This window comes from Bos indicus x Bos taurus, chromosome 9 (assembly GCF_003369695.1).
Source record: "Bos indicus x Bos taurus breed Angus x Brahman F1 hybrid chromosome 9, Bos_hybrid_MaternalHap_v2.0, whole genome shotgun sequence".
NCBI lineage: Eukaryota > Metazoa > Chordata > Mammalia > Artiodactyla > Bovidae > Bos > Bos indicus x Bos taurus.
This window is the reverse complement of record NC_040084.1, coordinates 11730218-11756700: the sequence shown is the minus strand read 5'-3', so window position 1 is coordinate 11756700 and position 26483 is coordinate 11730218. Positions and strand designations below refer to the sequence as shown.

Sequence of the window (26483 nt, the reverse complement as noted above, 5' to 3'; positions counted from 1 at the left end):
GGCTCGAGGCATGTGGACCTCTGGGGCGAGGCATTTAAGAAGCAGATATACTTTCTCCATCTGTTCTCATCCTTCCGCCATGTGGGTTCAGAGGACAACAGCATGAGACGTTAGGACCTCGGTACCTGAGCCACTGTGTGGAAGCAAGGGCTGTCAGCTACGAGCACCTGCTCATGCTACTGAAGGAAGAAGGAACATCGTTTCATTCAGTTTGAGAATCTGCATATTTTAGGGTCAATTTTTACAGCAAGTAGAATTATTTAAACATATCCAGCTTTGAAGATGACAGCACAGCACGAGGGCTAAGAATAAGCATGGTAGCACCCTGAATGGACCAGTTACTGGCTGTGTGTTGCTGAGAAAATGACATTTAATCTTCTTGAGCTTATCCAGATAAGCTGGATATTCCTTATCCAGATAAGCTGGATATTCCTTATCCAGAAAAGGACAGTAATGGTGAAGTGAGGAAGTAAAAGCGCCAGTCTCTCAGTTGTGTGTGACTGTTTGTGATCCCACGGACGTAGCCTGCCAAGCTCCTCCGACTATGGAGTTCTCCAGGCAGGAAGAAGTGGGTCATCATTCCCTTCTCCAGGCGATCTTCCCAACTCAGGGACCGAACCTATGTCTCCTGCATTGCAGGAAGGCTCTTTACTCTCTAAGCCACGAGGGAGGCCCCTGATAAGAATGGTTACCTGGTTGAAATGCCTGAATGTGCCAGTCTGGCTCATCATTTAAGGATTCGATAAACTCAACCTTTATTATTATATTTAATGAGATGTATTCCTGTGAATAAATGCATCAGTTGAGTAGACAGCAAAAGCATCCAGCTTTCCTGTAAATATGCAGAGGCGTTCCTCAAGGTACAAATCACTTGCTTCTACATCTCCCATCTTCCCCCAACACAACCGTCTTGTTTTTGACTTACCCTGTTAGGGAACCTAGTAGATGATGATCTGATGACTTATGGGCACACGCCTCCCTCACAGCGGCTGCTGCAGCCTGCCTGCACACAGCTCAGGTGACAGGGGCCCAGGGCACCGCTCACTGGATGCATATGACAGTCTGGACTCTTTCGCCCTTTACTTCCCTTCCCCAGCTCCAGACACTCCGAGGAAATCTTTTCTTCTTCACATACTGCACCCTGCACCCCACCCACTGGGGCTCAGAAACAGTGACATGGTCCAGAGAAAAACCAGCACCAATCCGAACATGACTCACTGCTTTGAGACAAGATTATGCAACTTGCGATATGATCTCTTCTTCATATACTCCGTTCCCCACAGAAACATCTAGTAGCATTTGCTAAGCCCACAGATGTCCAGCAAGCTCTTTTTTTTTTTTTTTGGTGAAATGAACAAGAAACACAGTATGGTACCGGGCCTCACTGTGTCTGAAGACAGGAAGCTGTCAGGGGACTGGGGGCCTGGAGCCACACTGCTGGCTGACACTGCCCCACATGGAGCACAGACTTCTGTCTGACTGCCAGGTTCAAGACCAGCTCTGCCCTTACTGGTGTGGACTCCTGCAAGTTCCTCAACTGGCATTTCCCTTTCCTAATGAGTAAAGACAACTAGTAACAAAGTGATTCATATTGTTGAAGAAGAAAAACAGTGACTTGACTTTAGTTTCAGTATGTAAACTCATACAGATATACATTTTATAGTTTTCCCCTGATAAAGGGGTACTTCCCTGGTGGCTCAGATGGTAAAGAATCTGTCTGCAATGCAGAAGACTCGGTTTGATCTCTGGGTCAGGCAGATCCACTGGAGGAGGGAATGACAACCCTCTCCAGTGTTCTCGCCTGGAGAATTCCATGGACAGAGGAGTCTGGGGGCTATAGTCCATGACTGAGCGACTAACACTTTCAGATTCCCTATAAAGGAAAAGGAAATCTGAATAAAATATGTTTCTAGTTATATAAACTTCTAGAGAGCCGACAAAATACCAACTATTGGTACTGGGTATTCTGGATATTTGTAGATGATTACACACTTAATTCGGAGAAGGCAATGGCACCCCACTCCAGTACTTCTGCCTAGAAAATCCCATGGATGGAGGAGCCTGGTAGGCTGCAGTCCATGGGGTCCCTAGAATCGGACACGACTGAGCGACTTCACTTTCACTTTTCACTTTCATGCATTGGAGAAGGAAATGGCAACCCACTCCAGTGTTCTTGCCTGGTGAATCCCAGGGACGGGGAAGCCTGGTGGGCTGCTGTCTATGGGGTCCCACAGAGTCGGACACGACTGAAATGACTTAGCAGCAGCAGCAGCAGCAGCAGCACACACTTAATCGGGCTTCCCTGCTGGTTCAGATGGTAAAGAATCTGCCTGCAATGCAGGAGACCTGGATTTGATCCCTGGGTTGGGAAGATCCCCTGGAGGAGGGCATGGCTACCCACTCCAGAATTCTTGCCTGGAGAATTCCATGGAGAGAGGAGCCTGGTGGGCTACAATCCATGGGGTCACAAAGAGTTGGATAGGACTGAGTGACTAACACTATACTGCTGCTGCTGTTGCTGCTAAGTCGCTTCAGTCATGTCTGACTCTGTGTGACCCCATGGACGGCAGCCCACCAGGTTCCCCCGTCCCTGGGATTCTCCAGGCATGAACACTGGAGTGGGGTGCCATTGCCTTCTCCAATGCATGAAAGTGAAAAGTGAAGGTGAAGTCGCTCAGTCATGTCCGACTCTTAGCGACCCCAACTGTGGACTGCATCACAGTCCCCACGGTCTCTCATCACACAGCATTATAACCAGTGCTCCGACTCTTTGCAACCCCATGGATGGTAGCACCCCAGGTTCCTCTGTCCATGGGATCTCCAGGCAAGAATACTGGAATGGACAGCTATTCTCTTCTCCAGGGGATCGTTCCAACCCAGGTCTCAAAGCTGGGTCTCCTGCATTGCCCGGGGGTTCTTTACCATGTGAGCAACCACCAGCAATAGAGGCAGTAAAAACAGTCACCGCTAAACTTCACTGGGGAGCAATTGCTGGTTTCAAGCACTACTGACATTAAGATGGGGAAAAATTAAAGCTTAAAACAAAAATGATGGTTTCTTCTTATCCTGGGGAGGTGAGCAGGACATAACTAAAAATGAACATCAATGCTTAGGATGACAAGCTGCTAAAACAGACTTTTTTTTTTTTTACAGATTAATATGCACGTGCAGTTCAAAATATTTATGCTCCTTGTGGTTGCATTCAATTGTCACAATTGTATTCTGGGTAGAAAGAAGGGAAATTATATTAAGAATGTATTAAAACGTATGGAAACCTTGAGGGATTATCATTAATATCACATTTCACTTTAAAACTCATTTTCTTTGGGCACTTCCTTCAATTAATGCATTTCTGATCTTTCCTCATATGATTCAAGCTCTGATTTTAAAATCTTTCAGTCATTTTGCACTCGTTCAATGATAAAAATGAGACTTTATAAAACTATAAAGTTTTATAAAAAGGTGTGTGTGTGCTTAGTCGAATATAAAAAGGTAGGGCAGGTCTTCCCCTGTTGATGCGCTACTTAGTCAAAGAGCTTGTAAACAAATGAAGGGCAAGGGGAATGCTTTCCCTTTCTTGTGGACCACGAAGAATACCCAGGGCAGAGTTCCAAAGGGCAGAGGCTTTTTCTGAAATGCTTAGCTAAAGGGTATGTGATGAGCAACAACTCTAAAAATATAAAAGCAGAACAAAAGAGTAAGAGAACTGGCATTACTCTGAATAGTGTTACGAAGCCATTTACAGAGTGAAAGGATGTGTACCCAATTGTCAGACCATTCTATCTGGGCCAGAGAATCTAGGACGTGCAGAATATGAATTAAAAAGCCCAGGGAGGGGTCTGGAAAAGCAGAGGGAGCTGGCAGATTCCCATCATCACTGAGTTGTTACCACTTGGATGCAGGCAGTCTCACCAAGGAACCTGGGACTCAGGCCACATACACCTTGAAATGAAAATCAATACACTGCTCGCAACTGCACTCAGACTAGATTTAAGCAACTCTGGAAATAAAGATGCTCTATCACCTGGTCAATGCACTGAATGCAACATTAACATATATTTGAATTCAGCCTTTGTTCTTTCATGTTTCTGTCTGTAAAATTTAGATTAAATATCAAAATCATTCATAATCTACATAAGTGGATGGGTTCTCCTCACAAAATATAATACTTTTGAGTGTTTACTTTGAAAGAAACAATAAGGAATAATCCATGAGAAGACAGAATTGAAAGTAAATTTCTACTTTGGGGGTAAAATGTTCCTTCTCTGATCTTGCTGTAAGTCTCCAATATACATGTTAATATTTTGATGAATATCAAATATTCATCAAAATTTGATCAATTTTTGATGGTCAATGATTTGATGAATATCTAAGAATCTCCATGAAATTTTATGCAACTCCCTTAAAATAATTTTAACTCTTTTTCTATCTCTCCATCTTCCCTTCCTTTCTTTTTTTTTCATTTTAAAAACAACCAAGTAATTGTTTAGGTGAATTTCCTGAGGTAGATGTTGTAAATAAGGCCGGCATTTTTAGCAACAGGTTAGACCACCTAAAGTCAATTAACTATCTCTTGGATGTATTTTCCTGTGGGCTTCAAATCAACAGGTTCTCTCAAGAGCTCTCCCTCACTAGCAGCTTTGCAGCTATTTCCAGTTTCCAGAATGTAAGGAGACAGATCAAGGACTCTGTTTTACCTTTTCAATTTCAGAATGCTAAAAGTATTAAATTAACATCTTCATCAATTTGGTTTTATTTCCCAATTGATATACCTTTACTTCATTAGATAATAGCAAATGTTTCAATGAAGGTATATGCTTAGGTATAAAAGCAAATTTACTTAGTTACTAAGTATAATTTATAACCTTTTCCATTTGAAACTTTCCTAAGTATAATAGATTATTAACTTTACTATTTGATAAATCGTCAGAGGTTTTAGAGTTTCAAATTAAGAGTGGAAGGAATGTGCTATTTCTACTTTCAAAATTATCCCAAGAAATTGAGTTTGAATCTGGAATATTAACTGTTATTTCTCCTGCAGTCCTAGATAAAGTCTGTTAAGTCTCACTACAACTATGACTAATCATTGTGTGTACACATTCTTTATTCATAAGAAAAGAATCCTTACAATGTAAATGATTTTATAATAAGTATCACAATGTACTGACCCCAAATCAGAAGTTTTATTTTCCATGTAGGAATTCACTAGCTGACTTGCAAAGAAGTTATAGTAGGGCCATTATATATAGAAGGACCTTCTGTTTCTATTGCCAATAAAAGATTTCTTTTTAAAAATGGATATTTTTGCATTTCTTACTAAGCATTTTCACAAGATTAATAGCCAAACCTTTATTAACTGGAGTGATATACATAGTAGCATCATAAATCATCAATGCCAACTTTTGTCTCTCAGCAATTTCCCAATAAAGTGCTACTTTATTTGACTTTTATTGTAAAGGTAAGGAAGTTACCATCACAACAATTCATTTACTGTCTCAAAACTCAAACGATAATTATCTATAATTACTTGTAGAAGCATTAATACTTGAAAGCAGGTGGAAGTGACCAGTAAAACATATCCAGATCAATGCCTAGGTGCTTCTGAAGTGATGTATAAGCCAAGAAGAGAAATAAGGGAAAGGTAGGTAGAAGAAGTATAGAAAAGTTACTTCTACTTCTGAGTAGATTTCCTAAGAATAACAAAACCCAACATAGAAGAAAAATTACCTTTTGAAAGTTGTCCACTCATCAAAGCATGTCTCAATGCTAAAGGATCAGTGAGTCATCATCTGAGCTGTTCTCACTAGGTCAGTATCACATGCATCCAGGATCCTCCTGCTCTGAAGACACTAGGCTGTGTGAGAGCAAAACACACCTGCTGCAGGGTAACTGTCCCTGGGGAAGCACAGCTGCTGCAGGTTAACTGTCCCTGGGGAAACACACCTGCTGCAGGATAACTGTCCCTGGGGAAGCACACCTGTTGCAGGATAACTGTCCCTGGGGAAACACACCTGCTGCAGGGTAACTGTCCCTGGGGAAACACACCCGCTGCAGGGTAACTGTCCCTGGGGAAACACACCTGTTGCAGGATAACTGTCCCTGGGGAAACACACCTGCTGCAGGGCAACTGTCCCTGGGGAAACACACCTGCTGCAGGATAACTGTCCCTGGGGAAACACACCCGCTGCAGGGTAACTGTCCCTGGGGAAACACACCTGTTGCAGGATAACTGTCCCTGGCGAAGCACACCTGCTGCAGGATAACTGTCCTTGGGTAACTTCTAAGTTCATCTTGTGATAAGACTTCCACAGACACTTACATGGCAGATAAATACTTAAACCACACCACTGGAGAACCAGAAAAATCTTGCAGGAATTCAGAGACCGCTTTTAGCCCCGACAGGAGGTTGGGATTTGGGTAGGGCCTGGATGCAGAGAAGGATTTTGACAGGCTACAAAAATGGTACAAATGAACTTACTTAAAAAACAGAAACAGTCACAGAGACAGAAAACACATGTAGTTACCCAGGAGATAAAGGGATGGGAGGATAAATTAGAAGATTGGGGTTGACATACACACATTAATATATATAAAATAGATAATTGATAACCTGCTGTATAACACAAGGAACTCTACTCAACACTTTGTAATGACCTATATAGGAAAAGGATCTAAAAAGAATGAATATATGTGTATGTTTAACTGATTCCTTTTGCTGTACAACAGGAACTAAGACAACATTGTAAATCAATTATATACCAGTGAAAATTAATTTAAAAAAAAGAACTTTCAACACCTGTAAAGCTACAAAGAAGGAAGCTTTAAGGTGTTTTGTGAACTGAAGGTAGGTAAGTCTGGCTGGGGCATTGTTAGGAAGTGACATGTGTAAGAGAAACATTTAGTCATGTCAAATAAAAACAAATAAATAATCTTCACAAACATTTTTCTATTATACACATCTCCTGTTTGTACCATAGGTCAGAATACCTATGACCTCTACTGTACGTTAAATTTTCTCCCAATCAAATTCATGCCCGTTGACTTTCTGTGACCTTCATAAGAATAGTCTGGGGAAACTGGGTAGGCAGAATTCAGACCGGAGTGTGAGGAGGACTCAGGGGCTTGTGAAGAAAGGGAATACAGAAAACTCTTTCCGAACTTTCATGCATTCTGAACAATCTGTGTGTGCCCAGGCCAGGCCATATGCTAGATGCTGGGCATATAATCACCAGTGAAATAACAAAGTCCCTGAATGCCCAACTGTGAAAACGAAGTGCTTTTGAGGGAAAGTGCTTTTACTACTTTATGTCAGCAGCTAACTCAGGGATCAATTTTTAGGGCAAAGTTGAAGATCTAAAGATTCGTGTTCTCTCAGAGATATACTTTCATTTTGGAGACTCATTGATCTAATGACAGATGATATCGATGGGCCCACCGTTTAAATGTAACCTTTGCATGAGTAAGGGAGGCAAGAGCAAAGTTCATGGTGTAATAGTGTAAACTAACAACTGCCTTTGAAAAGCAGAGACCCTGTTTAGGGAACTCTAGAAAAGATCCTGTTCCCTAATAGAACCACTGAGCTCTCAAGCTGGAGCAACAGCCATAAAACTTTCTTTAATAAAAAATAATAACAATAAATTTTAATTGGAGGATAATTGCATTACAAAGTCTTGCTGGTTTTTGCTGTACAACAACATGAATCAGTCATAAATATGCATGTATCCTCTCCCTTTTGAGCCTCCATCCCACCTCCTATCCCACTCAAGAAAAACAAGTATCATATATTAACATATATAGATATAGATATAGATAGAGTCTATAAAAATGATCCTGAAACTTGCTTTTTAAAGGACCAGGGAGTTAATATTTCAGGCTGTACTGGCCACATGGTCTCTGCTTTTTTAGCATAAAAGCAGCCGGGGAACACCTGTATAAACCTGGTGTTTTGAACACCTGCACAAAACTATATTTATGGATGCCAACCCTGAATTTCACATCTTTTCATGAGTCACAAAATATTATGATTGTTTTCCAACCATTTGAAAAAAACAGAAAAATCATGCTTAGCTCATGGGCCATTAAAAAACACAGGCTGTGGGCCAGAGCCTACTGACCCCGGATCTTGTATAGAAAAGGCTGGGTAAAGGTCTGGGGAGGAGGCCCTGGAGCAGGCCTTGCAGGTCAGGGAGCCCACAGATGCCCTGTGTGTGCGCAGGGTGGTGTGTGCAACCACATCTAGGCAGGTACCTGAGGTCAGTGCTACGACCCCACCAGCTCCTCAGAGGGTGTCAGATAAGAGGAACTTTGGAAGCACTGATGCAGGAAAAGTCCAGTCTCCTCCCACCCAATGAGCGATGTCACCGACACTGTTCTCTGCCTGCTATTCTTATCTTTGTTTTCTCAGAGTTATTAAAGTCGCTAACCATTATTATTATTGATTCCTTTTCATATGCCAGGTCCTTTGCTAAACTCTTAACGTAGATGCTCATTTAATCTTTTCAACAGTACTCTCAGGTCGGTGTGGTTTATCATTCCATTTCAGAGTTGGGGAAACTGAGGCTCAGAAAGGCCTTCCCCTTTCTGTTTTCTTCTGTTTTATAGATCTACTTCCCTTTTGGAAGAGGATCTGGAAAATCGATCTGCATTTTCTTCCTAAGCACATTCACTGACCCCAGTTGCCATTTATATGCTGAGGATCCTTAGTCTCCTCAAAAACCCTTTCCAATCACTGCCCTCACTGCAAACTGGACCAAAGTGACAAATAATGCTTTTTGCCAACAATCACTCTCTCCTTAAAAGGCAACATAACACACTCTCATGTCTGACATCCCATCCCCTGAACCACTGACTCCTAGATACAAAGCGCTGTGATTCCTTTTACACGGATCCACCTTTTCCCAAATCAACCCTAGACAAACCTTCTGCAGTGGTCATCCTAAGTACAGGTTATTTTAAAAGCCAAAAAAAGGCCGTATTTTAGAACAAAATGAAATATTATGAGACTATGATTGTTTCTAAAAAGCTAAAAAGAAAGGTATTTCTCTGTGTGTCCACGCAGTTGAATGAGATTACAGTGAAGTGGTTATGAATGTAAATTCTACTTGAACTTCTAAGGGTTGTTTGGCCTTGGACAAGTCATGAAACCCATAGTGTCAATAATAATAGTGCCTCGTGGCTGTGTCTTGAGAACCACAGACATTAATATATGCAAAATAATTAAAATGCCAGCTGGCTGATGGTGATTAATAAATAATAGCTTTAATTGCTGATAGCTTTATCAACATTAATAATAAAATGCATAAATGATTAGCTAATCATACACTCCTAATATTTTTGCAGTGAATTTGCAATAAGTGGTGATACTACGGGAGTTTGATGAATCTGCTTTTTACTCTTTTTGGGTTTAAAACTGAAAAAAATCATTAGCAAAGAAATCAATAAAAAAATCTTTATTGAAAGCCAGTCTGCATTAGATGAGGATGCACTGAAATTGGTCATCTGGAAAAATAATCAGACATATTTATTGTTACATTTGAGCTACCTGAAGTACTTTAGAACATCCATTCTGAAACTGATCTCATGTGTAAAAATTACCTTAGTACTGGTCAACAAGAATTTATAATTATAATGAAAGGAATTTATAATTAAAGGTATACTTAGTATTATGCTTTTAAATTACTTAATAAATATATTTCTTTCTTCCTCCAAGTCCTAAAATTCAAATTATTATAAAAATGAATTCCACTTTTTTCTGCCAAACCAAACTAAAAGTGTATCTACCTATTAGCCACACCAAAATTTATAGTTCAGAGCAAGGAAAAGAACAAAAATAGAGCAGCTGGCGTATGTTTAAAACTACGAATCCTTATTAGGGCATCTCTTGATGCAGATGAGTTACTCTTGCGGCATTAAATCTCTATTAACAGTAGTGAATTCCTAAGCCAGACACCAGCGGTAAATAAAAGAACCCATGCTTACATTCATCTGATGGTTTTGCAGACCGAAAATCATTTCTGGCACCACGACTGTGCGTTCAGGAAACAAAGAACATGAAACATGACGTTCCTCAGAATGTTTCCCTAGCACTATTAAATGATTAAATGAGGCACAAACAAGGCACTTCAATTTCAGTAGATTTTCATCTACAGTAGCTCTCAGTTTCTGAAACTTTGGAGGAGGGATGCCCATTCTTTGTAAAAATGTTTTGCTTCCAGTATTAACATCAGTAGAGTCAAGAAAACTTTTCTTAGACTGTCCAGTAAAATCACTGTGGCCCCCTCTCCTCCAGCTCTACAATTGCTTGTGCAAAGGAACAGGCAGAGAGCACGGACAAAGAAGCACTAGATTTAAACTATGCAGAATATTCTGGTAAATTGGATAGCTTGGAAAGATTAAAAACAAGTCCTAAGACAAATGTAAGACAATCATTTTTTCTAAGTAAATAAAGTATGAGGTCTAAGCTGGTGCGTGGTTTATTTCATGACTCGCCTTAACTGCGAGGTTTTGAAGAAGAAAACTGAAAAAAGATAAGCAGAAGAGCATTTAATGACTTGGACATTTTCTTGGAATGCTTATTGACTACGAACAACATAAATCTTAAAATAATGCCTTGAGCTCATGGGTAAATTAGCTTTTTCAGGAACTACTCCTTTAGGGATAAGTGGATTACAGTTCAAGTTTTGTGTATATTGTTCTTTTCTTGACAATGGATCAAGGGTACTATGGTTAGTTTCTATCTATGTCTTGAGAGGTTAGAGATATGCCTTGGATATTCATTAACTCTTATTAAGCTACTCTGAAATTAACTATCCATAAGTCTAGCTAAAACTTCTTAGAATACTTAAGTTTCTACCTGTATGATGTTGTAGAATAATGAACTCTATCTATACAGTTTTTAATACTCTATGGACCTTCTGAAATGTTTCTTTTCATCCCCATGATGGTAATGAAATAATTTCCTTGAGCTAAATTGCCAAAGCAAAAAAAAAAAAAAAAAAAATTCTTTTTAATCCATATTCTTTAAGTTTTCTTTTTTTTCCCCTAATGTGTACCATTTTCAAAGTCTCCATTGAATTTGTTACACTATTATTTCACGGGCTTCCCAGGTAACTCAGTGGTAAAGAATCTGCCTGCCAATGCAGAGGGTTTGATCCCTGGGTAGGGAGGATCCCCTGGAGGAGGAAATGGCAACCCATTACAGTAATCTTGCTAGGAAATCCCATGGACAGAGGAGCCTGATGGGCGACAGTCCATGGCCATGGGGTCACAAAGAGTTAGACACAACTGAGCCACTGTATGCACGCACATTGTTACTTCTGTTTTTATGTTCTGGACTTTTGGTGGGATCTCAGCTCCTCAACCAGGGATTGAACTTGCATTCCCTGCATTGGAAGGCAAAGTCTTAACCACTGGACCACCAGGGAAATCCCCTGACCCATATTCTGAGTGAGAAAAAAGGTCTGCTCTCTGCCTTGGGAAGAGGAATATCCACAGATAAGAGAGAAGGCAGGACTTCCCTTTTCTCCCGTGAGAATAATATTCACAATAGAGACAGTCACCTAAGGAGCAGATGGCATCCCAAGACAGTGAGCTTCCAAAATGGGTCTGGATCCAACCATTCCTCATGTCAGAATCCACAAGAACTCAAAGACTCAACAATGACTGCAGAAATCCTGGGAGGACAGCAGAGATGCAGAAACTTCGGGGATGACTTGAGGGATAAAAGAATAGCCACGATGACTCAGAAGCCTGCAGGGATGACACGGACCCTGGGAGATGTTTCTAAAGCTACTTTTGGAGACTTCCATCATCCAAACTCAGGAACATGGGTACGGGTTGGCCGTACTCTGATCGACACAAATGACCATCTCTCTACTACACTCTTCACCCTGAACCCTCCTTTACTCATATCGCCCTGGACACAGGCTCCTTCACTACTCAGGAACCCCACTGCAATACTCCTCTGGATTTCAACCATTTCCTCTTTTCTATCAAACAGGGACAGAACCATCCTGCCCTCTCTCCAAGAATAACTTTGTGTCCTCAAATTAACTACTTTGCTCTTTGGGATTTTGCTCCAGTACTTTAAATTCTTTGTACTGTATCTCAAATTTTTCCATATCTTCACCCAGAGGTGCCTCTTCCACATGTCATCCTGGAAAAATGCCCAGATCCCCTTTGTTCTGAGACACATGTGTGCACACGTGTCCACACACACACACTTTACCTGCTCCTAACATCCTTTTGATGACAGAGTCTGGTACATGAAAAATAGTCAATAAATGCTGGTAGAATGAATGAAAGACAGACTGTTCACATTGAGCTCTTCCCTTCATGATGCCTTCTGAAGATAAGTTCATAGTAATTCCCTCTCTCTCATCTTTCCAGCCCCATTCATCTGATAGGTTTTGGGGGAATCCCCAGTATATATCATGGTAGACCCTCCAGCCTGATCTCCAGCAGGCCCATCCCAAATCTAGGAGATGGTAGTTCCACCTGAAATGCAGACCGAATGGAGAGAGGAACGGTCTCCCCCCTGGCGAGCCACCCACACTGAGGACCCCTGTCCTCCCCGACTGGGCCAGGCAGAGTGACCCTGAAGCTGCAGACTCCAGCAGTCTGTACTCCCTGGCCTCCCTTTCTTTCTGGGGATTCAGCAGCCTCTCTGGGAAACCCTGCCTTCCCTTGGGTCTATTTCTCCTTCTCCTTGCTCACTCACTCTTTCCCTGAATCCTGACCCACACACCCCCCAGTTCTCTCACCAGTTACCCCTAAATGTGGGTCTCTCATTTTGTTCTCTCTCCATTTGGGTTCTTACTTTATTGCAACAAGCTCATCCCTGTCCCTCTTTATGGCTCTTTTTCTACCTACGTCACATTATTCCATTTCATTCACTAGCCTCACTCTGACCTTTCTGCTTCCTCACTATTTTGTACATCTTGCTTCCACTTAAGCTTCTGGGGACACAGTTTCGTTTCTTCTATTCTCAATTAAAAGCTCTCCATAAAAATAGTGAGCAGAGTACTTTAGATGGTTTGAAGACCTGGCTCCAATCTTCTTTCCAAAACATATTTCCCATTACGGCTCTTTCATACATCTTTGCTTCAAGCCAAATTGGGTTCACAGGCTAGGTAATTTATTGACATACATCTTGTATTTTTCTTCCAGTATTTTCTTTTCCCCTTTCCACAAAATTACTGGCCTCTTAATAATTGCCACAAAATTAGTTTATGCTTCCTTGCTTCAGGATTTCTGAAGAAAAACAGCAGCAGGAAGGCAGGCCTAAAACTTCAGTCTTTTGGAAATGTCTGTGCCTAGAATAGATGATGCTAAATGTGTCGGGTCAGGAAGGCAGAAGGAGCAAGCGTAGCTGGGCTTCTGGACTCGGTGCAGTCCATGGGGACCTGGGCCCTGTCCCACTCACCCTGGTGTACACAGGACAAGAGGAAGAAGCACAGTGTGGCTGGAAGGTATTTTTATATATAGACTCAGATTTCTCTCAGAGGGAGTGTGAATCATTTTCAGGTCACTGAATTTTTTTTATTTTTGTTTTTTGTTTGTTTCTCTGTGTCCAGGTGAGAATTTTTATTAATCATTATTTCCTTATTGCTTTGCTCATGGCAGTGGCCCCAGAATGTTTGGGTTTGCAGCAAGTTGACAGTGAAGTCAGGATCTACAGGAATTCAGAGGAAAAAGACACTAGAAAACCTTGAAATAACACCACAAGATGACTTAAGAGGATTTTGAGCAGGTCTTTAAAGAAAGGATTTTCACAGGGGAAGCAGAAATGTGGATGGTGGAAAATGTTGGAACGGTACAAAATATCTGTTCTTAAAGGAACACAGAAGTGACTTTTCTAGTATGGTCTTAGTACATGATGGAGAAGGCAATGGCAACCCACTCCAGTACTCTTGCCTGGAAAATCTGACAGTATAACAAAGTCCTGCAACATTTTCCATAATTTAATCAATGCACAATCACCAAAATCCTGCCAGTATGTAGGAAAAGATGATATTAATCTAGTTAATGAAGTATCATCAGTTGTTAATGATATAACAAATAATAATTACATTAAATGTCTAGACTATAATTAGCTGCCGATTCTGCATGTGTTCTTATCCTAAGAAATTTAGTCCTTTGACCTATTTGTCTTCCCACTTCCCTTGGTAATACACACAAACGGCACTGGGTTTTGTTACATTTGGCATTGTAGGAAAAGATGATATTAATCTAGTTAATGAAGTGTCATCAGTTGTTAATGATATAACAAATAATAATTACATTAAATGTCTAGACTATAATTAGCTGCCGATTCTGCATGTGTTCTTATCCTAAGAAATTTAGTCCTTTGACCTATTTGTCTTCCCACTTCCCTTGGTAATACACACAAATGGCACTGGGTTTTGTTACATTTGGCATCTGGCTTTACGTTTTCTCTTTGAGCTCTTCAATTCTTGTTTATTTCAAATATGAATGATTTATGTCCACTGGGAATGATGCTTCTAAATTTTGAAATACCCATTGTTCCTGGTACAGTCCTGGAGAGACAAATATTCAATAATATGGTAAAATAAATTAAGTAGTTTCTAGCCTATAAAGCTCATAATACTTTTACATTTATAGGTGTCTTCTTCAAAAAAGCTAAAAGTTCTAATCACAATGTTTTTGTCACCAATCATGGATTGAAGTTATACACACACACCTGTATCTGTATAACTTAGGGGTACATGGAAAAAGCTCTAGAAATGCAAATACCCTGGTTTAAATCATTTAGATATATGAATACTTATCATTATTATGATAACTATCACCACAATTATCTTCACTTGTAAGTAAATACAGGGTGTACATAAGGATGATCTTTCTCAAAAGAGCCTTCATTTAGTGAAGCAAACCTCAGGCTATACAGGCCAGGCTATACCTACATTAGGCACCAAACTTCCTCATATCCTAAGGCCTGGCCCTACATTGAATGAACCAGAGCTTCATTCAATTCCAAAACACTCCTGGATCAGGAGCTTTTTCTTAAAGTTTCCTCTTCCTCCCACTCCTCACACCCTTTTCAATCTAATTCAGCTATTGCACACTGAACAAATTTTGAGCTATGTGCCTGATGGTTTGAACCCATTCATCAGCGGTAGCGTTTTTGGAAACATTTCTGTTTATATCAGTCTCCTAGTTAAAAAATACATTTAAAAATTGCTACTTTCATTATGAATATTGTGCTAAAGGTGATTTTAAAATATTAGCATTGCTTATACTTGAAATATTCAACATAAATGATTATACATAATTGAAGAGCACAGTAAATATATTGAGGTGCACAGCAAGTTACACATAAGCACAAAGTAAATGGAACATACTTACATATCACATACATAATTTACTACATACATGTATGTATATATATAGTTTACTATGCTCTTCACTTTTTGGAAATAGATTTTACTTGATTTTGAACAAATAATCAAATAAACTCCTTGAGCAAACCTGTAGCTATAAAAAGAAAACAAATAAAACAACATACTTGAAATCTCCCATTCTAAAAAGAGCCGGTTAAACATTATTTCTGAATGCTTCATGTTTCCCTGATTATCCATCATCTGTGTGGCAGAGGTGCTTGGGGAAGATCCCAGAGACTCACTGTCATAGAAGCCCTTAAAGTCTTTTTTTTTTTTTTTTTTACAAACATAAGAAGACATTTACATTAAACATAATACATTCTCTTCCACAGAATACCCAGTTTCTTTTAATACATAAGTAAGACTGCTTTCTTCTTCAAAATCTTTGATAAATTGACACCATAAGACAATCTGTCTTAGCTAAATGGATAAAGATATGGTACATATATCCAATAGAATATTACTCAGCCATAAAAAAGGATGAAATATGTCTACTTGCAGCAACATGGCTGTACCTCAAGATTATCATACTAACTGAAGTAAGTCAGAGAACGAAAAATAACATATGATATCATTTACATGTGGACTCTAAAATACAACATAAATGAATTTATTCACAAAACAGAAATGGACTCATAGATATAGAGGAGAGACTTGTGGTTGCCAAGAGGGAGGCAACTTGGGGAGGAATGGATTGTGAGTTCAGGATTAGTAGATGCAAATGATTATATATAGGATGGATAAACACTAAGATCCTATTGCATAGCACAGGGAACTAAATTCAGTATCCTATGATAAACCATCATGGAAAAGAATATGAAAAATAATAGACATATATCTACATATACACATATTATAATACTGGGCTTCCCAGGTAGCTCAGTGGTAAAGAATCTGCCTCAGAGAGGAAATGGCAACCCACTCCAGTATTCTTGCCTATACAATCCCATGGAGAGAGGAGCCTGGTGGGCTACAGTCCATAAGGTTGCAAAGAGACTGACATGACTGACTGACTGAACACACACACATGCATTATAGTTTATATATATAGGTGAATCACTTTGCTGTATATAAGAAATTAACGCAACATTGTAAATCAACTATATTTTAATGAAATATATTTTAAAAATTTGTCTTAAATATACATATATTTAGGAGCCCCCCTGAAACCCTCACCTGTCTGCAATTATTGGGTTCAATTCACACTAAAGACATCTAAATCAATTATAATAATGTTTCTTAAAATTGGACAAGTATCACATAGCTTTCTCTGGAATGATGGACCTGGGGAAAAGCAAGTTAAAGGAAAATTTTAAAAAGTAGAAAACTATTCTAAGGGTTTGTAACTATACATACTATGGCGTTACTGAAAGGAAGTCCTCGAAATTCAGAATTGTGGAGATGTTCCACTTATTTAAAGTAGGCCATCCAAGGGGCTTTCTTATAAGAAGTTAAAATTAAGGAATAATTCTTTGGAGGACAAATATGGAAAAATAAATTTGATGATCGTATACAGTCTTGATAGCTCATTTGGTAAAGAATCTGCCTGCAATGCAGGAGACCCCGGTTTGATTTCTGGGATGGGAAGATCCTCTGGAGAAGGGACAGGCTACCCACTCCAGTACTCTTGGGCTTCCCTTGTGGCTCAGCTGATAAAGAATCTGCCTAGAATGCAGGAGACCTGGGTTCGATCCCTGGGCTGTGAAGATCCCCTGGAGAATGGAAAGGGTACCCACTCCAGTATTCTGGCCTGGAGAATCCCCTGGACTATATCATCTGCTGCTGCTGCTGCTGCTAAGTCGCTTCAGTTGTGTCTGACTCTGTGTGACCCCAAAGACGGCAACCCACCAGGCTCCCCCGTCCCTGGGATTCTCCAGGCAAGAACACTGCAGTGGGTTGCCATTTCCTTCTCCAGTGCGTGAAAGTGAAAAATGAAAGTGAAGTCACTCAGTCGTATCCAACTCCTAGCGACGCCATGGACTGCAGCCCACCAGGCTCCTCCGTCCATGGGATTTTCCAGGCAAGAGTACTGGAGTGGAGTGCCATTGCCTTCTCCACTGTATCGTCTATGGGGTTGCAAAGAACTGGACACGACTGAACAACTCTCACTTTCACACAGTAGCTGAAGCAACAAAAAATAAGATTTCTTAGAATGAGAATTCTGAATTTTGGTGACTCTTCACAGGAGAGAATATAACCACTGAAAAAGTGGGGAGAAAACACTTGTAAAAGAAGCAATAGGGAGACAAACCAGGCCATCCACTGAAACAAAGAGAAAGTTAACTGAGGTTTGTCACTGTTGGTCAATTACTTTGGGAAGATCAAGAAGAATGAGAAAACTTGTCATCAAATGTAAGATACAATTATGATGCAGTAGAAGAAACATCAATTCCTACACCTGGAAAGTTCAGAGGTGGACTTTCAGTCAAACCCACCCGCTATACAGGCAAACTGAGCCCGAGGGCAAGTCACATTTCATTCCTTCGGTCACTTCGGAAGAGAACTATTTTTGTTACCTTGGCTTTGTCAGCCTTTTTGCCCATATACCTTGAAACCTGATCTCTGAAACCCGGGTATTCAGTGGAAGTTACTAACAATGCAACTTTTGGGAGGGGGATATTCAAAATTCAGCAAAGATTATAATTGGGATAAAATTTAAACTAAAGGGGTTGAGGGTTTCAGTGGCACTCATTTGAATCTATTACCTGCAAAGCAGTGCCTCAATATAATTCTTATGTTTAATTATTGCTGTGTTTTAGTCTAAGAAAAGGTAACTCCACTCACGCTAACCATGGGGGAAACTGAGAAGAGACCGACTGTGGAAGCCGTGGAAGAAGATAAGCCATCCCCGAACTTGCAGCAAACACTGGTTCCCTAGAAGGACATTAAGGAGAATTTCCATTTCATCCAAGTGATAAAGCGATTTGAAATCTGGTGGTTAAAGTCCATCCACACCCCCCACTGGAAAGGATCATTTATTACATCAATCCTACAAACCACTAAGCACCAGCGTCAAAAATAAAAGAAGCAAAAGAAATGATAAAACACCTCCTACTCCTAAGGAAGTAGGACCCCAAGGAAGACACATGATTTTCCTTCAAAATGAACAGCCCAACCCCCTGGGACGGCAGAGATGCAGCTCCTAGACCTTGGCTTATGTAGGTCCTTTCTAATCCTGTGATTTTCAGAAAGACAAACCTCTGTTCTGATAAACAGCTATGTGCACTAGTTCAATTTCTGAATGGCTCAAAATTTCCAATTTCTAATTTATTCATCATTTTGTCCAGTAGAATGTATAATATAAAACATGTAGTTTCCAGGATGCCAAGTTAACTATAAAAAAGCATTTCATGAAAGTGTTTTAGCATAACTAAATTTTGCAATAAGACTTTCACTCTTAAGGAACAAAAAATGGAACTAAGATTATGGCAGGAGAAACAAGTGCTGATATCAGTTGTATATTTCACTTACCTTCGGTTTTCTGCAGTACTCAGCCTAGTAACAAATTATCTAATACGTAAGAACAAATGTTATATAATTTCAGGCAGTCTTTTTTTTATATTTTAGAATACATAAATAACCATCCTCCCTTCTGTGTTTGCTTTCTTCTATATACCTTGTGGACATAAAGCTTTTAAGATTTATGAGAAGTAGAAAATGTTTGAAACTCAAATTTGTATTAAAACATTATTTGTCGCATGAATACACTGACCCATTTTTTTCTAAAGTAAAAATAACTGCTAGATTTTTTACTTGCATTGAAAATACAGCAATCACAGTCCAATTATTACATCACACACTTTTTCAAGTTGCACAACTGACCTTCTTTTCTATAACAATATGGAGTTAGTCTAAATTAGAAGTAATTGCATTAAGGAACATTTTGAAAAGGAGAATCCTGTTGCTTTTCTTGCATTTCAAACAATTTGGTTCTTTAATACTTCTTTGCATTTCCTTGCATATTTGTAAACACAGCTTAATTTTTTTTCCAAAACATCTGACCACTTTAGGGTTGACAAATGATACCCTGTTAGACAGCTGTACAGAAAAGAAGAATAAACTCACACATGGAACAGGTTTCCAGAAACAGAAATAAACATTCTTAGCATCAATACACTGTAAAGCCCATCACAAGACACAGCATGAAGATCAACTCCATCTTTCTAGTAAGAACTTGAGATTTTTGAGTTCATATCACTCACCTGTTTGGCTCAGCTGGGATGTGCTTCTGCTCCTTCGAGACACTATGGCAACCACCTTGGCACTCAGGCTGGACCTCCTCTTCTTCCCACCTGCTCCAACGGTGCCCACAGCTGTGTCCGACTGGCTGCCATCATTATGCTCCAGTGTGTACATCTCTCCGCTCATGCTTGTGCTCTTGGTGATGGCTCTTCCGGAAGTCCCCATCCGTCTGCCTTGCATTTTAGGGGTAAATGAACTATATTTACAAAGTAAAAACATATATGCATCCATAAATTACAGGTCAGCATAACTGAAACTCTAAATCTCATTCATTTTGAAATAATCCAGGCAAAATTCTAGAGTGAAAAGCCCGTTGAGTAGTAGTCCTACAGCTATGAATACTCTTAAGATCACATCACCACTGTCAAATGTTTACTGGATGCAGCTTGAAGCAACAAGCATCTCAACACAGAGTCATCTATCAACTCCTGGAAGAGAGGAAAAGGAAATGCAACAGATGCTAATGATCGGGGAGTAAATGTAACTGATCAATTTTGTCAATAGTTCCTCTGTTACTTTCAGGGAAAAGCTAAAATATTTCAGTTGATGAGATAAGTTCATATACATTTCGGAGGGAAAAATATTGTTAAAAATGGATACTCTGAATTTGCCATATGACAAGGTTAAAAAAAATGAAAACAGCGTTTGTGCTGGTTTCTCTTTGGGATTCCAACTCATAGGCACATCTTTTATTCTCTGAGGCTTAGTGAACCCAGGAAAGACTGTTAATCTGGAAAACCCCCCAGCCTCTCTCCTTCTCCTTACTTAGCCCCTCCTGGTCTATCTCCTCCACACGTTTCCTCTCATTTTCATCCTTAGACCCTTCAAACCCACAGGTTCTGAGTCCAGATATCCTTGTTTTCATTCCTTTCTGCAAAACTTACTCGTCTGTGTCCTGAGCTTGCCTCAGTGTATCTGACAAGATCACTGGACTTCTTTCCCAAATGAATAAATTTCTGCTCAGGTACCATAGAAGGTTAATGGACAAACCTCTCTACCTGCCCAAGCAAAGGTGTGTCCATGAGCTAGAGTTGAAGGCAGGGCAGAGAGGGCCAGGGGAGTAGGATCCTTTCTATCTTAACTGTGCTACTTATGCATTTACATTATTGACATAGACTATCCAGTTTTTGGTCCAAAAAGTCCTGTTTGATATCTTTGAAATGGCCCTCTTATTTTATGTGTCCTCAAAATATCTGCAAAAACTGGCTCCCATGACCTTTACCACCATCTGGACTTTCTATTTCCTGTCTGGAAATACTAAAGATATCATTGAATATAGCTTAAGTGATGACACTTCTTATACAAGCCAGAGTAGACCCTAATATGATGAGAAACAATAAAACAGAAAGCCTTGGTGATCACATAACATGTTTGTGGTTACACACACAATGAGTGTTTCAGCAGAAAGGAAAACTGGTATGGGGGCTCAGAAGGCAGGGAAAACAGAGGACTGTCTGGACCTTAGGATCACTTCAGAGACCGTGAACAGAAACTGAGACCTGATTTGACCAGAATAACTTGGAATGTTAAACCCTAGCTGTGTTTCTTGAATCTGTCCATGTCAACATTCACCGACAGTATTCAGGTATTCACATTGTTTCCCTTTACTCTAATCACCTTTTCATCAAGCCAAATGCTTTTTAAAGCGATTTGCAAACCTGGTAATTTCACTATGCATTTTATGCAGTCTCTTTTTCCAAACATTAAAAAGGCAGTTTTCAATATAATAAATTTAACACTGATTTCTGAGAGGTTTATATACCCAACTCTAGTGGACTTCCTTTTCAGATAAATATTATGGCCAATTTATTTCGTGTCCTCACCAATTTATTTGAATGTATTTCCTAACTCTGTGATCCTGCTCAAGTCCTCTCTTAGTGTCTGGTTTCTCTACTATTTTATTCACACGATTCTGCTGAATGATATACAGAAATGACAGGATTTGGCCAATTTCACCACTATAATACCCATCTTCAAGCAAACACCTGAGACTGAGAAATCCATAGTTTTCATCTCTCATCAGTCTCCTCAGCACACTCCCCACAGTGGTTACTGAAATCGTCTTTTCTAGTGATTTTATTTTTACCTTTAAAGTACAGATAAACCAACACACACCTTTTTTCTCCACATGATTCATGAAAACAGAATTATATCACAACTCTCAATCTGCATTTTAAAAATCACTGCACAAAAGTACTATTGTTAAATTTTAGATGCTGTTATTTAGGTTATAGAGAAGTTTGAAAGAACAGGAAGGTGTTTTCTATAATAGTTCTATTATAAAAATGTATCCAATGACGAAGATTCACAAATTTTTCATGGATATTTAATTACAGCAATGAAATGTTCTACGATGTCAACAAATAAAAATTCTGAAAAAAATCAGATAAATCTGTACAGTAAACAATTGCCATTTTTTGGTGGGGGGTGATTTAAGAAGTTATGTTAAAAGTAAGTCTATGAATAAGTAAGACACATTTTTTTCCCTCAAAAAATAAAATATTTTGTTTAGAAGCTCAAAAATCATTATTACGTGATCTGAATAGTTTCTTGAAGAATCTACAGCATCATATGTTCAAATGGAACATGTTAGGGCATTTTCAATTCTGTCAGCTAACTGAAGGGAGAAGTTTGGAGTTGGGTCTAATCAGCCAGATCAATTAAACTAAAGGAAAGGTCAGAGTCTTACCACAGATTTACCTCTGTTTGCCTGTTTCTCCTTTATTCTGCTTCCATTATCCAAAAACTGATTCCTGTCCTTTAGATGTGCCTGAGTCCTTCAAGGTGCCCTGGAAGGGCTTTTGCCTTATAAAGCTTTTTGGGGGTCTCTGTCAAGCACTGACTGCTACCTCCCACCCCTGTATTTTATATTTTGTACCGGTCACATTATGACTTGGATACCTAATATCAGCACACACTAAACATTTGCAGCATTCCTCCCATTGCTGAGTAAAGTGAAGTTCAGTCCTTTGCTCAGCTGTGTCTAACTCCTTGCAGTTCCATGAACTGTAGCCTGCCCAGCTCCTCTGTCAATAGAATTTTCCAGGCAAGAACACTGGAGAGGGTTGCCATTTCTTCCTGCAGGGGATCTTCCCAACCAAGGGATCAAAGCCAGCCCATGTCTCCTGTGTCTCCTGTATTGGTAGGTGGATTCTTTACCCATCTGGGAAGCCCCTAAATTGAAGCTGAATAAGTGAGTTCTCACTATACAAACAGGCTGACACAACCCATATTTAAAGATCAAACAAAAAACCCTCCTTCCTCCTTTGGAAGACTCTCCCCTAGCTCCTGACCTTGTGCTGAAACCTCTGGGTTGTACATCCAACTCTCTCTCTATTCTCTCCTAAACTAAGCAAAACCAGGCTCTGTCACCAGCACTTCATCCATTCTGCCTTTTCCTTTCATCAAAGTCGAAAAATGACTCCACATAACAAAATCCTACTATTTTTCAGTCCTCATCTTTTTGACATCTTCATACATCATATATTAGACAAAGTATTTGATTTTGTTGATCCTGGGACACTCTGGTCTCATAGGTTTTCCCACCTTGTGCCTCCTGGCAAGACTTTCATTCTCTTTCATCACTAAAACCGGAGTTCTCGATACCTGCTCCCCACACCTCTATAACTTCAGGAGACTGACCCTCTAGGTGTCTCAGCTGGTTCCAGGTTTTACTTTCTTCTATGTTCTGCCAACTTGCATGGCTTTTCTCCACCTCATTGCAGGCCTTGACTCTGAATTTATGTACCTTTCTTGTGAACTGCTTGGGTTTGTCTGATAAGGCTCTCAAAAATGTGTTCAACCCAATGAAAAAACTGCCTTTTCTAATCTTGCATATTACATTAAGGGCATGCCACTTACCCAGCTGCTCAGAGTAATACCTGCCTCCTACCTGTTAAGAAAGGAAAAATCTAAACTTGGAAATGAGATTAGGAAAAAAAAAATCTGGTTTACCTCTTAATGCCATGTTTAAGGATTATCTACTAAGCACCTCAAGGGCCTACAAGCATCTGACTCTCTGAGGGAATGGAATATTTATTGACTTACTATTTACTCTTATAATAATTATGGTCCAAAAATTTTACAACTCTGTAAAAGATGCTATGAAGACGGGTCACAAACAGTAGGACATGACTAGGTGACTGAACAACAAAAAAGATGTTAACTTGAAAAGAACTTATAAGGAGCAAATGATCACTACCTGGTAGTGAGGATAACTCCAAAGGATAGGGTTTTATTGACCTAGAGAACATGATCCAGTTGGGATCAAACTGGACAATGTTCCAGCATTTTCACTTTTTTTTCCCTAATGACTATATATTTGTGTCTACATGCACATCATCTGAGTAACCAGTTTGTTTCTCTGTTGGTTTGCTCACTAATGAGTTAAAATTTTGACATTTCCTATATATTTTTCTGACAACTGTTTTAAATTTGGGGATTATGTTTTAAGAGTGTCAGAGATCCTGTAAAAATGCCCAGATGGATATTTGCTGGACCTCTGGGGAGGGTGCCCCATGAATGCTCTGAGCCCAGGGATGCCTTTTTCAGGCTCCTGAATTTAATATCAAGAGACAAGAGAACGTTGCTTTCAATCTCTGTTTTGTGTTCTTAACTCTGGCCTTGTTTTGTTTGCTGCTGGTTCTGCTTCCTGCTGAATCTGGCTCTTCTTTTGCTTTGTCTGTGGCAGTGGCAGCAACAATAGAGGGTCTGTCTACAGATGAAATCGGGTCGATAGAAAATCTCAGAGGTGTATTGAGAGCTTGGTGGCAGATGACAGAAAATCTGGTTTTTCTGTCTGTTAGTAAGCTACAAAAGTTCATATCATTCAAGAAAATGTCTTGTCCATAATAAAGAACAGCCCTTCATGTTCTGGGATTAGGTTTCTGTGTCCATTTCCATCTATGTCAAGTGGTAAAACTGGAACTACTAGTTTTCTCTGCATGTTTTAAAAAAAGTCATTTCAATTGGTGAAAATAGTCTCTCACTTTCTGTACCCTAGGAATACTGGTCTGGGCAGACAGATATCAACTGAACAGAGCTCCTGCTCTGATTGATCTATGTAGACATAGTTCTCATGCAGTTAGCTAAAGAATTCCCAGGGGGAAAAAAGAAACTGAACTTCTAATACTGTGAATATGCTTCTCTTTCAAGAAAAAGCCATTTTTAAGAAATGGATGACTCAAAAGAATTTTAATATAAGAATCTGAATCCACAATCAAAGTGAATTATTTGAAATATCAAACAAGTTTGATAAATTTGGCTTAAAAGAAGCTTTATGAAAACCATGATGAGAGGCCACTTTGCAAGCACAGGACAGCTACAGTAAAAAGGGGATGCTAACAGGCGCTGACGAGAATCTGAAGAAACTGGACGCCTCATACACAGCTGGTGGCAGTGTAAAATGATGCAGTCACTTTGGAAATAGTTTGGCAGTTTAGTTAAACTAAAACTTAGAGTTTTAAACTAAAACAAAACTTAGAGTTAAATTAAACTTTGAGTTGCCATACTACTTAGTAATTTCATTCCTATCACATCTGTGAAAGTGAAGTCCCTCAGTTGTGTCCGACCCTTTGAGACCCCATGGACTGTAGCCCACCAGGCTCCTCCGTCCATGGGATTCTCCAGGCAAGAATACTAGAGTGGGATGCGGGATGCCATTTCCTTCCAGGGATCGAACCTGGGTCTCTATCCTTGAAGGCAGATGGTTTAACCTCTGAGCCACCAGGGAAGCCCATGAGAGATACATTCATGAGCTGAATTGAAAACATATCCAAACACTGACATAGGAACATTCAGATCAGCATTATTCATAACACTTTAAAAAAGGAAACAACCCAAATGCCTATCAAATGATGAATGGAAACGTGTTTTATCCATACCATGGAATATTATTACTCATAAAAATGAATGGTACATGTTACAAAGTTGGAAACATTATACTATATGAAAGAAGTCAGCTACAGAAGGTCACATACTATATGGGTGCATGTGTGTTAAGTCGCTTCAGTCATGTCTGATTCTGTGTGTCCTCGTGGACTGTAGCCTGCCAGGCTCCTTTGTCCATGGGATTCTCCAGGCAAGAATACTGGAGTGGGTTGCCATGTCCTCCTCCAGGGGATCTTCCCAGCCCAGGGATCGAACCGGCATCTCTTACATCTCCTGCATTGGCAGGCAGGTTCTTTACTACTAGCGCCACCTGGGAAGCTCATATACTGTATAATTTCATCTAAATTAAATGCCAAATCAAGAGACAAATGTAGATAAGTGATGACCAGGGGCTAGAAGAACAGGGGGAGGGGTATATGCCAAGGGTTATGGGTTTCTTTGGGAGATGAAAAAAATGTTCTCAAGTTACATGGTGGTGATGGTTGCATAGCTAATTGTGAATATACTAAAAACTACTGAACTGTGTTATATGTACCATAATCCCAAACTCCTAATTTATTCTTCCCCCTTTCCCCTTCAGTGGCCTTAAGTTTGTTTTCTATGTCTGCTAGTTTGTTTTTGTTTTATAAATAAGCTCATCTGTACTTTTACATTTCATATATAAACTGATAAATTTATATATGTCTTTCTCTGACTTCACTTAGTATGATAATCTGTAGTTCCATCCATGTTATTCCAAATGGCATTGCTTTCATTCTCATTTATGGCTGAGTAAGATGGTGACTGCAGTCATGAAATTAAAAGACACTTACTCCTTGGAAGGAAAGTTATGACCAACCTAGATAGCATATTCAAAAGCAGAGACATTACTTTGCTAACAAAGGTCCGTCTAGTCAAGGCTATGGTTTTTCCTGTGGTCATGTATGGATGTGAGAGTTGGACTGTGAAGAA

The 26483-nt window shown here is 39.7% G+C and overlaps 1 protein-coding gene across 50 annotated transcripts in view; it reads right to left on the bottom strand.

The window, feature by feature from the left end:
- The window catches only part of RIMS1 (regulating synaptic membrane exocytosis 1), a 606124-nt gene that overhangs the window by 53844 nt on the left and 525797 nt on the right, over window positions 1-26483 (bottom strand). For 36 of the 50 annotated variants that reach the window (XM_027550929.1, XM_027550882.1, XM_027550887.1 and 33 more), the window contains one exon: window positions 19604-19839. The exons of 5 other annotated variants lie outside the window; for them this stretch is intronic. In XM_027550929.1, coding sequence (XP_027406730.1) covers window positions 19604-19839 — 236 coding nt within the window. The remainder of the gene's footprint in view (window positions 1-19603; window positions 19840-26483) is intronic. 9 more of the 50 variants (XM_027550886.1, XM_027550888.1, XM_027550906.1 and 6 more) reach the window with 1 other exon arrangement.